This window comes from Topomyia yanbarensis, unplaced genomic scaffold (assembly GCF_030247195.1).
Source record: "Topomyia yanbarensis strain Yona2022 unplaced genomic scaffold, ASM3024719v1 HiC_scaffold_4, whole genome shotgun sequence".
Classification (NCBI taxonomy): domain Eukaryota; kingdom Metazoa; phylum Arthropoda; class Insecta; order Diptera; family Culicidae; genus Topomyia; species Topomyia yanbarensis.
Genome location: NW_026683602.1, coordinates 1,688,547 through 1,703,848, shown reverse-complemented (window position 1 = coordinate 1,703,848; position 15,302 = coordinate 1,688,547). Strand labels below are relative to the sequence as shown.

Sequence of the window (15,302 nt, the reverse complement as noted above, 5' to 3'; positions counted from 1 at the left end):
ACACGTGCGTCTAAAGTGTGTTCCAGTAAGAATACAAAAAAAAACTCATTTTCCGTGACCGTGAAAAAATAGCATTAATGCCATCGAAAAGAAACGAAATACCTTCCGTAATTGGTGATGGTGAGAGATGACCTAACTTTGGGTCCAAATGAATTTAAAAGATATATTGATGGTGACTAGTTTAATTATATATTTAATTAATAATTTTGGATGCGGGCGTTGAGATTTTGCGATCGCGTGTATCATCGCGAAGTGTTCGAGCATTTGTACGTTAACGTTTTCAATCGCGCGTTTGTATGTCGCGTGAGCTAACGGGAATGTAACTTCGCGTGTATGAATTCTATTTTACAACCGCGTGCCTTTCGCGTGTGTTCTTGGATGATCGCGCGCGGAGCGTGAATTTAATACTTAATTTTTGGTATACGGCTCAGATGCTAGAAGAAAGTATCACTAGAGTTCCCGGTCATGTTGCCAGGGAACGTATTGTCTAGTGGATATGAGAACCTATCTTTTTTTTAATTGGTCCAATTGAAGGCATGGACCTAGTCTGCTGATACCAAGGACAGAAACTTCCGGAAGTGGCCGATTATTCATCACGCGAGCGCGGGAGTTTTTAGGTTCACGGAAATTTATAAGCGCTGAGATGTTCACCTTATCATCGGGATGTTATCATGTTTGCGAAATCGATTGGATGATTGCGATGGGCTTAAGCATTATTTATGTTAGCGTATTTGTCGCGTGTATGTGACTTCGCGTGCATAGTTTCGATTTTATGATCATGTGGCATATATTATTATATAATCGCGCGCGGACTGTGAAACTGATGGTATAGTGTATGGTACAGATGGTAGAAGAGAATCAGTTTCCCCATATCACTAGAGTTCCAGGTCATGTCACCATGGAACGTGTTGTTTAGTGAATATGAGCGTCACATTTTTGATTGGTTCAACTGAAGGCATTAGTCCAGACTGCTGGACCGAGGTAAGACTACCGGACGTGACCGTTTCATGACCGCGTTTGGAAGTTTCGAACTTTTCCTAAAGCTAATTGACGCATATTAAAACAGCGTTTCAATGACTAAAATTATTTGCTTATTATACTCCTTTATATAATGTAAAATACTATCCAGTCGATCCACGTCGGAAGCGGCGGCCCCTTGCAAGCAAACCTGTGATCCACTCGTTTGCCCGGATTTCTCAACCATAGGGGCTATAAATTAGCTCAACACGCGACTGTGACGTAAACAAATTATGCGTCAATGTTATTTATTAATTCTATTACGTCAACACAAATCCTTCAAGGATAAGAGACTAATTAGTTTTATTTTGCAGATAAGTTTAATTATAAATATATATTGGTAAACATACTTCTCCGTTTCATTTCAAGATACAGCGAATAACATCCGAAGCTGCGCGAATTCTCTCAGAATTCGCCGGATGATGTAACAGGTAACCTGCACTCGTAAGCGCATCCACTAGTTTGCCCGTTATGCCTAAACATATGGACTTTTTGTCAGTCACTTACAACTGCATATGTAAGAACTTCCCCCGGGACCAAAATACACACTGGAAAGCATTTACCCAAAGGAACACCCTGGTAACTAATAATTTTATCAATAAATATACGCGTGCCAAATGATCATCGTAAGCTTAATTAATGTTTTCCTGAACATAAAAATTGTTATACCAAAAGAGCATCAGCAGCAGCACGGCTCAAAATTACTTCTCGCCAAGTTTGAAATTATGCCTGTTTTCCAGATGATCTGAAAATTATTTCAAATGACCTTCAATGTGATCACTTTTCAAAATCAAACCCAATGTTCGTTATGCCAAATGACCTTCAGTTTACGCACGACTAAGAGTTATGCAAAATGGTCGTCGTGCCAGATGACCATTACCTTGGAAAAACATTATGCCAAACGACCTTTATGCCAAAAAGATTATTACGCCAAACAACCTTAATGCTCAGTATCCTGTACATTTTATACCAAATGACCTACTATCAAATTATTGTTTTTACCAAACGGACATTATGCCAAATGATTTTATACCAAACAGGGTAGCCCAATCAGGCAGTGGTGTCTTTTGAAGATTCACCACCCGATAAAAATACCGACATTACCCCGTTTTTTCGAGTTAAGCAGATTTATGAGCAAGAATCGGCCCTCCGGGCTTCGGAACCAAGACCTTGAGGGGTGAAGGTGGTATGTTCAATTCGGTAAAAAGACACACTGCTTTAATAAATTTGTGGCGGCGACACAGAGCGTGTTAGTACATTTCTTTAATTCTTATGTAACAATGCACATTTGGAAATCTTTCCTCAAATTTTCATGGCAAAATATTGAAAATTAAGCGAGTGACAGTGAATCTTCGGAGGCGACTCATCGAACAGTTATTTTGCGATGTTCATCGTAACTCAATATCTACTACCCAATCGTTTATAAATTAGTTTAGCTCCTGTAGTTACCTGCACAATGATGTGAAAAAGAACTGTGCAAAATTTCAGAACGATTGGTCCAGGAGATTTTGAGTTATGGTGTACATCGCATTTTTTTTCCTAGGTAGCTCCTGTATATTCACTGTTACCCCATTTTCAATACGTTGCAATGAAATATTGGGAAAATATTCTTCAAATGGTGCATTATTATACGAAAATTGACTGAATAAACTAATACTCTCTGCAGCACAAAAAAAAATTTTTGGGAGGGATATTTTTTCACCGAAAATACCTTACTGCACCATTTATGCCCAAATTGTTTATAAACAACAACGCTTTTAATCAGCTATAGCTTTTAATTCAGGCAAGATTGGCTCACAAAAACAAGTAAGGTTAATAAATGTGGCTAATAACTTTCATTTGAGCACTAATAGTTACAAGTTTTAGCTCTAGAATTAAAGTTATTGCAACTACTCTGATTAGGTTTCGATGGAATAGTGCTGCCGTTTTCGTTGACGACGAAAAATAAAATTTTGATACATCTTCGTTATGACTACGTTTTGAAGACGTTTCTAGGAGGATTGTACTGCGAGTTGGAAGGTAAAAATAGAGCAGCTTCTAGCACAGCGGGGGAAGCGCCTATCTTTATGAAAAACGGTTGTTCGTGTTTCTTGAATCTACCATTTTTAAGGAAGGGGTTAATTATAGAAGAAGTTTTGTGTTCAATTTTTGAAACAGTTCACTTCTTGATTTTCGAATTATTGAAAACTAAAATCCACAAATTTCTTGATCCAGAATTACAGAAGAACTGGTTCTGGAATTTCTGAATAATTTCTAATTGCAGCGATTTTGTCATTGTCACTTATCAGCCCTCACCCTGGTAGACACGCGTCCGTTCATCTAGACCTTGTCTAGATGATGATCTACTAAACCTCCCCGTGCATATGTTTTTAGACTGTACTAAACATTGGGTTCTTCAACAAGCCGGCGCTGTTTTTTTTTTTCATTTCGTTTATTTGATAGGCACAAATGCGTTAGCTTGGCGGTGCCGAATTCTTTTGTTTTTACATTTTGAATATCTTAAAACTAGGAGGTTACAATGTTGAAATATTTTTTTTTATAAAAGAGAAAAAATTTACAGCTATCTTAAGACTAGAAAAAAAAATTCTATATATAAGAGAGGGGGCAAAAGATTTTTTTTTATGAAAATTTTTAAAACAAGGAATTCAATAGTAATAGTTTTTTAGGAATTATTTACAGTTATCTTAAAACTAACAATATAGTTTGGTACACAAAAGGGGGAACAAATATTTATGAAAAATTTCACAGATGTTTTAAAACTAGGGATACAATTCTATTTACAAGATGGGGGACAATAGTTTTAACAAAGAGTAGAAATTACAACTATCTTAAAACTAGGAATACGGAATACAAATTTGATTTTTTATCGGATACTTATGCTTGGTCATTTCCAAAATCGGTGTAGAAGTAGTTGTATCAAGGACAGGGGAGAGAAGGCGTAGATGGTGACCGGTAGAGAAGAGCAAAACTTGCAACTTTCGGGCAAACGGGAGATCAGCGAAACAAATTTGCGCCTCAGTCTAGTAGGTCGGATTGGCGGATGGTATTCTTCGGACCCGCGGGGAATCCTTCAAAGGGAATCCTTCGGACCTCGAGTCGCTCTCGCTTCAGATTCCGTAGTGATAAGGGCGACGGCGGTTACATAGTGGCAGTCTGAAGCTTATCGGTTCCACACGGCAAGAGGAAACTTCTAAAAACGAGAAATAAAAAGAGAGGGGCTAAATTGGGATATTTATCGTTTTTATGAAAGTATAAATAAGGGACATATAGGGGAAATCACGATTTGCCAGCATATCTCGGACTGGGACATTGGGTGGTCTACCTCGGGCCCGAAGGGAATCCTTTAACTGAGACCTGGCGTCCAAATACCCGGCGCATACCCAGACAACGTGCTCGATGTCATGATAGCCCTCGTCACAAGCGCACAGACTACTCTCCGCAAGTCCAATACGCCGCAAATGTGCATCTAAGGTGTAGTGGTTGGACATAAGTCGGGACATTACACGAATAAAATCCCGACCCACATCCATCCCCCTGAACCAAGGCTTCGTTGATACCTTTGGGATAATCGAATGTACCCATCGTCCAAGTTCACCATTGCTCCACGAGGTTTGCCAACTGTTGAGTGTCCTCTGACGACAAATACTAAAAAATTCGTTGAAGCAGATTGGTCTTTCGTATATGTCACCATTTAATGCGCCCACCTTTGCTAATGAGTCGGCCTTTTCATTGCCCGGGATAGAACAATGAGAGGGGACCCAAACAAAGGTAATCTGATAAGATTTTTCAGATAACGTACACAAGGACTCCTGTATCTTCCCCAGAAAATACGGGAATTGCTTTTTAGGCTTCACCGCACGAAGAGCCTCGATAGAGCTGAGGCTGTCCGAAATGATGAAGTAGTGATCTGTGGGCAGAGTGTCGATGATCCCAAGGGTGTACTGAATTGCAGCTAACTCTGCGACGTAAACTGAAGCAGGATCATTGAGCTTGAATGAAGCGGTGATAGTATTGTTGAAGATACCGAAGCCAGTGGACCCATCGAGATTTGATCCGTCAGTGTAGAACATTTTGTCACAGTCGACTTCTCGGAATTTATTATAAAATATATTGGGGATCACTTGAGGGCGTATATGGTCCGGGATTCCACGAATCTCTTCCTTCATGGATGTGTCGAAGAATACAGTAGAATCAGAAGTATCTAGGAAACGAACACGGTTGGGAGTATATGAAGAAGGATTAATGCTCTGTGCCATGTAGTCGAAGTACAAGGCCATAAATCGGGTTTGAGAATTAAGCTCGACGAGCCTCTCGAAGTTTTCAATCACCAACGGGTTTAGAATGTCGCATCGGATGAGCAATCGATATGAGAGTTCCCAAAATCGATTTTTTAGCGGTAGAACGCCCGCCAGCACTTCGAGACTCATCGTATGGGTCGAGTGCATGCAACCCAAGGCAATGCGCAAGCAACGATACTGGATTCTCTCCAGTTTGATGAAGTGTATGTTCGCAGCGGAGCGGAAACTGAAACACCCGTACTCCATCACCGACAATATCGTTGTTTGGTATAACCTGATCAGGAGAAAATTGATCCTTTGTTGGCATTTCTGTTTCAGATACCTAATGTGACATCCCCAGGTACCTTTAGAGTCGAACCAGACCCCGAGATATTTAAATGTGAAAACCTGGTTGATCGTTGCACCCATTAATAGGAGCTGGAGTTGCGCCGGCTCACGCTTCCTAGAAAAAACAACCAACTCAGTTTTCTCCGTAGAGAACTCAATACCCAGCTGAAGAGCCCAAGCAGACAAATTGTCCAAGGTATTTTGTAATGGTCCTTGCAAGTCGGCAGCTTTGGGCCCTGTAACAGAGACCACCCCGTCGTCTGAAAGTTGCCTTAGCGTGCATGAATTGGCAAGACAATCGTCAATGTCATTCACGTAAAAATTGTAGAGCAGGGGACTTAGACATGAGCCCTGGGGAAGACCCATGTAGCTAAATCGCGATGTTGTTAAATCGCCATGCGAAAAGTGCATGTGCTTTTCAGACAACAGGTTTAGCAAAAAGTTATTTAAAATTGGTGAAAGACCATGCTGGTGCAGCTTCTCTGACAGAATGTTGATAGAAACTGAGTCAAAAGCCCCCTTAATATCCAAGAAGACTGATGCCATCTGCTCTTTGTTAGCATAGGCCATTTGGATTTCTGTAGAAAGCAACGCAAGGCAATCGTTCGTCCCTTTGCCTTTGCGGAAGCCAAATTGTGTATCTGACAGTAAGCCATTTGCTTCAACCCAATTGTCGAGGCGAAACAAGATCATTTTCTCGAACAACTTCCGAATACAGGACAGCATTGCAATCGGCCGATACGAGTTGTGGTCGGAGGCTGGTTTTCATGGTTTTTGAATGGCGATGACCTTCACTTGCCTCCAGTCATGAGGGACAATGTTACCCTTAAGAAACTTGTTAAATAAGTTCAGCAAGCGCCTTTTTGCAGTGTCAGGCAGATTCTTCAGCAAGTTGAATTTGATTCTGTCTAACCCTGGAGCGTTATTGTTGCATGATAAGAGAGCAAGTGAAAACTCCACCATCGAAAACGGTGTTTCGTTCGCGGTATCGGGAGGAGACGCGGCGCGGCACGTTTTCTGTACCGGGACAGAGTCCGGACAGATCTTCTTGGCGAAAGCGAATATCCAACGGTTTGAATATTCCACGTTCTCGTTGGTACTATTACGGTTACGCATACGTCGAGCCGTACCCCAAAGAGTGCTCATCGCTGTTTCTCTCGTTAACCCGTCGACGAACCGGCGCCAATAACTGCGTTTTTTGGCTTTTATTAAACTCTTCATTCGCCTTTCTAGCGACGCGTACTGTTGATAGCTAGCGGGTAACCCGTCTTCCCGGAAGGCCTTATATGCAGTGGACTTCTCCGCGTACAGCTCTGAGCACTCTTTATCCCACCACAGTGTGGGAGACCGTCCATGGGTATTCGCGCTGGGTACTGGTTTAGTCTGAGCTTGATTCGCACTGTCGAGAATCAAGCCAGCCAAAAACCTGTACTCTTCCTCCGGAGGAAGTTCTTGAGTGGATTCGATTTTAACGGATATCGCGGTCGCGTAACTCTTCCAATCAATGTTCCGTGTGAGGTCATACGAGGCATTGATTGTTTTCGATGGTCTTGAACCGTTAGCAATTGAAATCACGATAGGCAAATGATCGCTACCGTGGGGATCAGGGATCACCTTCCACATGCAATCTAACTGTAGCGATGTCGAGCAAAGCGACAAATCCAACGCGCTTGCGCGTGCTGGTGGTGTAGGAATCCGCGTCATTTCTCCCGTGTTTAAGATGGTCATGTTGAAATTGTCGCAAAGATCTTGGATTAATGTTGATCTATTATCATCATGAAGACAACCCCATACCGTACCGTGCGAGTTAAAGTCTCCCAGAACTAACCGCGGTGCCGGTAAGGATTCCGTGATATTACAAAGCGTTCGGTGCCCTACCGAGGCTCTAGGAGGAATGTAGATGGAAGCAATGCAAAGGTCTTTACCTTTGATTAAAACTTGACAAGCGACAATTTCAATGCCTGGTGTCGAAGGGAGGTTAATTCGGTTGAAAGAATAGCACTTTTTGATCCCCAAAAGTACTCCTCCATAGGGGTTTTCTCGATCCAGACGGATTATATTAAAGTCGTGGAAGTTGAGATTTATATCAGAAGTTAACCAGGTTTCACATAATGCGAAAGCATCACATTTTAAACTGTTTAGTAAGAATTTGAAGGAATCGATTTTCGGGAGGATACTTCTGCAATTCCACTGTAGAACAGTGATCGAATCGGTGACCTCGTTCGATGACTTAGCCATCGAAGGATACGATCGCTGCAAGGAGGGGCCATTTAGTAGTCAACTGCTTCAAAAATGTTTGCACTATAGGGAGAAAACGTATCAGAAGGCTTTTAAGAGGATCAGTAACATTGAAAGCTGTGAAAATTAAGTCCACTATGTCAGAAAATTTCATTAGTCCGTTACTGGACTGAGTATATGTTTGAAAAACGGGGACACTTGGGGTTTTTGGTGTCCCTGGAAGTGGTGGGTACTCCTTGTTAGAATTAATATTTCCAAGTCCTGGAGCAAATTGCTTCGGCTTTTGTGCATCACTTCCGTTGGATTTATTGGTTGTAGATGGCGCACTCTGAGTGGACGACACCTTGGCACCCTTACGAGGCAATGTAGGGGAGGCTAGATTTTTCCTCTTCCTGGATTCCCCTGGGTTAACCAATGATGTTCCCTCTTGTGGGTCGTCAGATTCTTGCTCAACGCCAGCCAAAAGAGCAAAGGAATTTTCGGAAGGGACAGATGGCGAAGCATGCTTTAGCATTTCTGCATAAGAGTGCCTCGAGCGATCCTTAAGGGAGCGCTTAATTTTATCCCCGCGCTGCTTGTACACCGGGCATGACTTAAGAGCATGCGGAGGGCCCCCGCAGTAAATACACTTCTCAGTTTCTCCACCGCAAGCGTCATCCTCATGCTCTCCCTCGCATTTGCCGCACCGTTTTTTATTGCCACAATAAGTGGCTGTGTGGCCCAGTTGCTTGCAATTGCTGCAGTTCATTACCCGCGGTACAAACAGGCGAACGGGTAAGCGAACCCTATCCAGGAGGACATAGTTGGGAAGAGCAGACCCGGAGAAAGTCACCCGAATCGAGTCTGACGGAGAATAAGTTGTCTTATCATTTTCTGTTTTTGCGGAATACAATTGCTTGCATTCCAGAATCTTCACCTTTTGAAGTGAAGGGTCCTTAAAGCAGCCAACCCCGTACTTCAACAGGTCTTCGCACTTTAGACCCGGTTCGGCGACTATTCCATCGATCTCCACTGCCCTACAAGGCACATACACTCTGAATTGTTTCGTAAATCGCTCGCTGCGAGCAATCTGGTTCGCCTGATCGAGGTCATTTACTATAACGCGTATCTTATTAGCTCGAACACGTGTTATCTGAGCTACGGCCGGGTAGTTAGCAGTCAGCTCCCGTGATATTTCTAGAATATTGGGCGATTTCGTGTTGGGCCGGAAATACACCACCCAGGGTCCATTTGAATTGGCTGGGTATGTTTTAATACGGGGAGGACTGGGGGAATCAGGGGAGGGAGTAATATCGGGTTTATCCGGTAAATCCATGGGAATATCATTCCCATCCAATGTTCCTTCGCCCTCGGCCATTTAGGCACGAGGATAGCACGTGGTGTAAACGAGAGATGAAACTTGTATTCAGGGGAAAGGGAAAAGTAGACCGATCGGGGAAAGGGAAACGAAAGAAAGAAAAATAATACTTAGCTTATATAGCGGCGTGTCCGGCAATTCTGGTATTCACTTCACCAGCCTGGGCACCGGCGAACAAAGACTGCCTCAAACAATAGTTGACCTTCACTGTCAATATATATTCTTATTCACTTTATGCACAGCACCAGAAAACGAACTGCTTCAATCGAGAGCTCGGAGAGTTATGAAGCCGGCACTGTTGGTTTGCTGTCAGTAAGTGCACACGTGTCTTGTTGTCGGTTAAGCCATTGACTTTAGCATAAGACTATGTGTTGGTAATTGTTACAGTGTCTATAATCGGAAGTCAGTCCCATGTAGAAAGCGACTCCCATAAAACATGGGGAATAACTTGCAATATAGGCAGTACAATAGATGAACTTTGCATAGCTATATGTGCGCATGGATTCGGTGGTTTGGCACCTGATTACACGACCAACGTTGGGAATAATGTGAAGCAAGGTTTCCCAAAGTGCCTTTAACGGTAATTTTTATGGATATGGTCTTATGGGACAATTCGACAAAACAGTAATAATTCTTATTCTTGCTTACGACGAAGACGAAGTTCGTGCGGAAACGGTTATTATTCCTAAATTTTTTATCCTGATATGGATCTTTATCCGTTTCCTCCAAAGGCTTTCGGAGCTGTTAGAAATGAAAAGACATTTTTCGTAACCACTAGTGCCCTAGAATGGACCAAAAATATTGATTTGATTTACACTCAACATTATTCACTATTCATCCCCATGTGCTTATAGACCCGCATTAATTATTAAAAAAATAATCAAATCGTGTAATAAAAAAACGCTTTTTGTCGAAAGCTTCAGAATCTAATCAAAACATTCTTTGAAATTCCTACAGCAAAGCGACCCGATGGAGAAGAAATGCAACCGAACCCACCATCAAACTTCCTATCATGCCGAAACTTTCCCGACCGATACTGGTTCCGCTGTCATTGCAATTATCTAAACCGCACTCGTGACACGAAGCCATACGGTATGCTTGAGTTAACTCCACCTGTCGGCTCAACAGGCCACACTCTCCGGCGACCATACAACCTCGGAAGATCCGTTCCGCGCTGCTATCCTTTGCTGATTTATGAACGAAATATAAGAAATTCAAGAGATCAAATAATAACAGTCACTCAGGCGATTTTCCATCCAATTCAACACAAACCTATAACGTGCTGTGATCCGCAGCTCAACGCTACCAGGTTCGACGCAGTTGTATTCGCACAAACCACCTTCGGTAACGTTTCAATTTTATTGCAATCGAAATCCATCAAGTCCGAATCGCAACTATAGCATTCGAGGGATGTTACTTGTATAAGGACTGCGGTGACGATGATCGCCACCTGCAGAAATAATTTTGGGTAACTCATGGCTTACTATGCTATGGATTATTCGCTACACTTGCTTGATGGAGAGTTATTGAATGACTGACTTTGTTGGCGCAATGTAGCACGAAAGGGTGCTATCGCAAAACAATGGTGTTAGCATTTGTATTTGTGGTTGAGCTGTTCAAACTACTGTCCTACTTAAGGAAGTACTTTTCAAACCGACCCTTAAAAATCGTAGATACCCAAGTAAAAAAAAAGTACAGTTTCTTTGTAAACGTAGTTGCACAATGTTTGTTTTTGCAGTTTTAATCTCAAACTGACCTTCGTATTGTTGAAGTGGCTCACTAATCAAGATACGTGTAGCTCAACATTCAATGACCAGCCTGGAAGAACTAATCGAACATGTCTAAGTACTGTCATAATATAGTTGCATTAAAAACCTTGGCAGGTTTTTAAAACTATTTTTTAATTTAATTTCGTCTTACGCCTGCTGATTTATGGGTTAATGCATTTTTTCCATGCTTTGAGAAAATATTCCGACAATTTATGGGTGGTAAAAGAAAAGCTAAAAATCACTTACCGCAAGGCCTTCCCAGCCCGTTCTCATATTTCGCCATTTCCTGTGGGACACATCGGATATGTATCGAAGATCATCACACTGCTTCACCAACTACTTCCAATACTTTCACTGGGCTTCTGCATACCTTTATATTTTCGTATAGCACTTATTACAAGCCCTGATCATCACACTAACTTCAACACTGCACTATTTCTTCCCATAGCACTAACTACTTCCGTAGAACACAGCCAAATGCTTCAACACATTTTTGTTGTAATCCCGCAGGGTTGGCTTCCCGACCAGATAGCCACACTCCGAGTAAAGATCCATCTTCGGTTTTCGGAACCACAAATTGCGGCTCTCAGCCGCTCCATCTCCGTCCAGCGCTAGCGTGTTTAGCTGGAATATGCTAAAATGAAACCACTTGCTGTCGGTCTGTACCGCCTGCACCGTTATCGGGTGTGGCAGGACTTTCACGTCATCCTGTTTTTGTTTGAATTGAATGAAGAAAATCAAAAATAAATTAATCAGAACCAGCAGAAATAGACGCGCAACTCCTCACCCCATAGAGCTGCCGGGCTCGTGCAGCGGCTACAGCGAACGCCTTCAACAGTGCTCGACCTTCGCGTTGATCATCCGTCACCGGTGTTTCGAACAGATTGGATACATCCTCTGGGGCGCAGTGCAGCAAAATCGTGTGCGGATGAGAAAATTTGTAGTCCCTTGCGATGGGGTACTCGTTTTGCCACTCGTAAAAGTTTGTGATAGGAATCGTGACCGTTTCCTTTACTGGAAACAAATCCGGCAGATGTAAGTCTTGCGGACGGTAAACGGAGCTGTCCAGAGGTTTAATCGGAACAGAGGATGTGATGAAGGTGTCAGCCTTTAGACTGATTTGAATCCGTTCGTGGTGGTTTCTGGTTATGGGAACCACGAAACTAGTGTTCGAAATAACTTTCCTCATAGAAGTGACGGATTTGCCGGCAAACCGCTCGCAGTGGATTAATAGTTTTGAAAGTAACAGTTGACTGAAAAAGAACCATACAATACGATAAAATCATTAAACCTTTAGAAAGACTCACTTTCTTCTTTCGTCAGAAATGCCGTAGTTCCTGGGAAGTCTGAACGCCGGTCGCTCCGGATCTTTTACAATGGCGGTTTTCACCTGTTCGGCATCAAAAACGAGCGCAGCTAGAACCGACTTCTGCATTGATCGATCAAGTTGCGTCGGAATCTTCGTGATCTCCAAACGCTCCTCCAACTTTAGCGGTAGTTCGTCGTAAACGACCGTATTAAGCAGCACCTGGGCTTGCTTAACTCCCTCCAGCAAAACATTGCGATCGCTGAACAGATAGCAAGGCTCACTTTTGTACAACGGATGGTGCTGATCGCGTTTTACTTCCGGAGGAAGCTGACCAACCAGCTCCATCCGCACGAATTCCCGTTTCTTTTTGGTCAATTCATTCGGATCGACAACCGGTATGCCTCGAGCCGCCAGCTCCGCTACAGCGCCAGTTTCCGCTGGGACACGTTTTCCCTGGATGATCCAATGTTTCTTGAAGTGAAACCCAATGTGTTGCCGGAGGAGTACCGCAGTAAAGCGCATTTTGCACAAGTTTAAATAGTTTCATTAAATTTGGATTTTTCCCCGGCGAAAGTTTTCGGGATTGAGTTCAATTCAATAACACGAGTTTTCTTCTGCTACAAAACGCTACACGACACGCACACAACTGTTTGCACGAATTACACTTTTGTCACTTTTATTGAGCGTGGTTTGTAAATAATGGACGAGGGGTGATTCGATTGTTGATTTTCGACCTATTGGCGATTCTACGTTGAAACCGCTCGCAGATAGCGCTGGAAGGAAAGTGTTGCTGATTTTATTCTGTTCTGTCATAGTGCATATATTTTCTGTAAACATTGGTAAAAAATGACTTTTAAACACCAAATTACCGATCAATTTGTTGATAATTGTTTATGAAAATGGAGGAAAATCATCATTTTATCAGATGATGAGTAAACATCTTGCGAAAAGAGTGTAAAACATAGTGGTTTCTAATATTATTCGCAGAGCTACATGCGCGCTGTTTCGAAATGTAATTTGTTGAGCACCGTAGCCGCCGCAACAGCATTTCCCGTTCGTCCTAAGTTAAGCTAAACCTTCATGAGATGGTGTAAATTCATGAAACTCTCCAGATCACGCGAGGAAAGAATATATCCGGGTAATAGGAAAGTGTCAGCTTTGTATCATGCACAGCCTATCCTTCTCTCCGATAGTCTTCACTGAATCTCCTACGTAGTTCAAAATATAAAGGAGTTTGACATTGGTGCTGATTGGGTCTCGATTTCGAGTTGAAACTTTATTTATGGAACGATTTTTTATAACCACAATAATACCCCGATTACATTTCGAAGAAATGTATGAGTCAAATAGTTGCAAATGGCTGTACTTTCAGAATAATTGCAAATAAAACTAAATTTCTTACTCGTTTCATTCATATTTTGGCAGTGGTTAGCTTTTTCCGAGAAGATAATGAAGATTTTGTTGTAAGCTACAACTCACTTACGAGTGAAAAAGCAAATTGTATCACTTTGCCAGTTCATGAGCTGAATCATAGGTGTCGCATGACTAATTTTGGTTTTGCCGCAAATCGCCAATACACGGAGAACTTGCATTACCTGAATATAAAATTTATATCTTGAGCGTTTTTTCAAAACGTCATATCTGCAATGAGTTACTCTCTTTGTTTACTTTCTCTTCTGTTAATAATTCGGTCACTTTAACATTTATCCCTCAGCTCTGCATAATATGCTAGCTAAAACCACAGTCTTTCGATCTGTACTGTAAAATAAGTGAAAAGTGTTATAGTGACGCCGTAAAAATCGAAAGAGAAAGTATAAACAGAGAGTAACTCATTGCAGATATGACGTTTTGAAAAAACGCTCAAGATATGTATAACGGAATTACAGTGGTTCTCATTGTTACATCACGAAAAATGATGTAAAAGAATTAGATGTGTTGAAAAATGCAGAGTATAATATAATTTGTTGTTTTCACAATAAAATTCATTGAAGAGAAACTTGTGCACCACGAGATGCAGAATTTCGTACAAAGAGTCACCTTGAAGAGTCACTTTTTTGTGCCTCTCCTCACTGGCAAACAGCGAGGAAGGCGAATCAAACTATAATTCAGATAGAGTTTGATCGAAAGGACGTTTTTAATGTTTTTTGGTTGTCTTCCATGCTCCCGCGCCCAGTCACCAAACTTTCTGGCAGAGACCGATCTGCTAGATTTCTGTCAGTCTTGGTTTGGCAGCCCTGTCAGATTTCTGGGCGTATCCTGTCGGGTTAGTTGAGCTAGGGCGAACTCGGTTTCGCTCCCGTTTTCTGGTGAAGTTTTGACAGGAACTTAGCAAAACCCTGGCATAACTCGGACACAGAGAACAGACATCCATGATCGAACAAAAATATTTAAAAAACGTGTGTAAACATTTGAATTAATATACTAAAAACACTAGCGCCGCCACACCAACCTATCCCAACTATCCGTCAAATCGATTCCGGAACCGGTTCGAAATCCTGGATGGATTCTGCATGGAATCTAGCTCAAAGAAAACAACCGATTCCGACTCTATCGGTTGACGCATTTGAGCTGGAATTCATGCTGGAAGTCCGAATCGGTTCCGGACTAGTTTGACTGGGTAGAGGAATAACCGCTGTCAATTCTGTCGCACTCAGCCACAAAAAAAACATGACGACAGTAGCGCACCTGGTTTAGATATCCAAACTACCTTCGAAACCGTTAGAGATTTTACACAATTTGAATGCTGAAGATGTACGTCTGTTCTCTGTGACTCGGACATAAACTGTGCAAAGATGTTGGCAATTCCTACCTGTTACAATTTAGCACGAATCGAGCAAAACATCTGACATAGATGTGGCAGGAAGCGTACAGAGATCTTGGACGTACCATTCCTGGCTGGATTCTGGATAAAAGTGAGCTGCATCGGTTGGTTTAACAAATCGCGCAAAATGATCGCAGAAACTCAGCCAGCATCAATTGCGCTTTGC

At 42.2% G+C, this 15,302-nt stretch overlaps 2 protein-coding genes across 2 annotated transcripts; both read right to left on the bottom strand.

Moving 5' to 3' along the window:
* Positions 1-10,004: 10,004 nt before the first annotated feature.
* Positions 10,005-11,197, bottom strand: LOC131695446 (uncharacterized). The gene is made up of 2 exons (XM_058983959.1): positions 10,510-11,197; positions 10,005-10,424 (listed from the first exon to the last, which is right to left on the bottom strand). The coding sequence occupies exons 1-2, from the start codon at positions 10,712-10,714 to the stop codon at positions 10,189-10,191; spliced, it is 441 nt and encodes a 146-aa protein (XP_058839942.1). The 5' UTR covers positions 10,715-11,197; the 3' UTR covers positions 10,005-10,188.
* A 149-nt stretch (positions 11,198-11,346) lies between these two features.
* LOC131695445 (large ribosomal subunit protein mL37-like) lies at positions 11,347-12,965 on the bottom strand. The gene is made up of 3 exons (XM_058983958.1): positions 12,314-12,965; positions 11,794-12,259; positions 11,347-11,714 (listed from the first exon to the last, which is right to left on the bottom strand). The coding sequence occupies exons 1-3, from the start codon at positions 12,835-12,837 to the stop codon at positions 11,457-11,459; spliced, it is 1,248 nt and encodes a 415-aa protein (XP_058839941.1). The 5' UTR covers positions 12,838-12,965; the 3' UTR covers positions 11,347-11,456.
* Positions 12,966-15,302: the final 2,337 nt, after the last annotated feature.

Bases quoted from the DNA above. Each gene is read 5' to 3' on its own strand.
- LOC131695446 (XM_058983959.1), bottom strand. From the start codon at position 10,714: ATGAGTTACCCAAAATTATTTCTGCAGGTGGCGATCATCGTCACCGCA. The intron at 10,425-10,509 runs GTTTGTGTTGAA...TTCATAAATCAG, and splicing joins CGGATCACAGCACGTTATAG to CAAAGGATAGCAGCGCGGAA.
- LOC131695445 (XM_058983958.1), bottom strand. From the start codon at position 12,837: ATGCGCTTTACTGCGGTACTCCTCCGGCAACACATTGGGTTTCACTTC. The intron at 12,260-12,313 runs GTGAGTCTTTCT...GTTCTTTTTCAG, and splicing joins ATTTCTGACGAAAGAAGAAA to TCAACTGTTACTTTCAAAAC. The intron at 11,715-11,793 runs GTGAGGAGTTGC...AAACAAAAACAG, and splicing joins GAGCCCGGCAGCTCTATGGG to GATGACGTGAAAGTCCTGCC.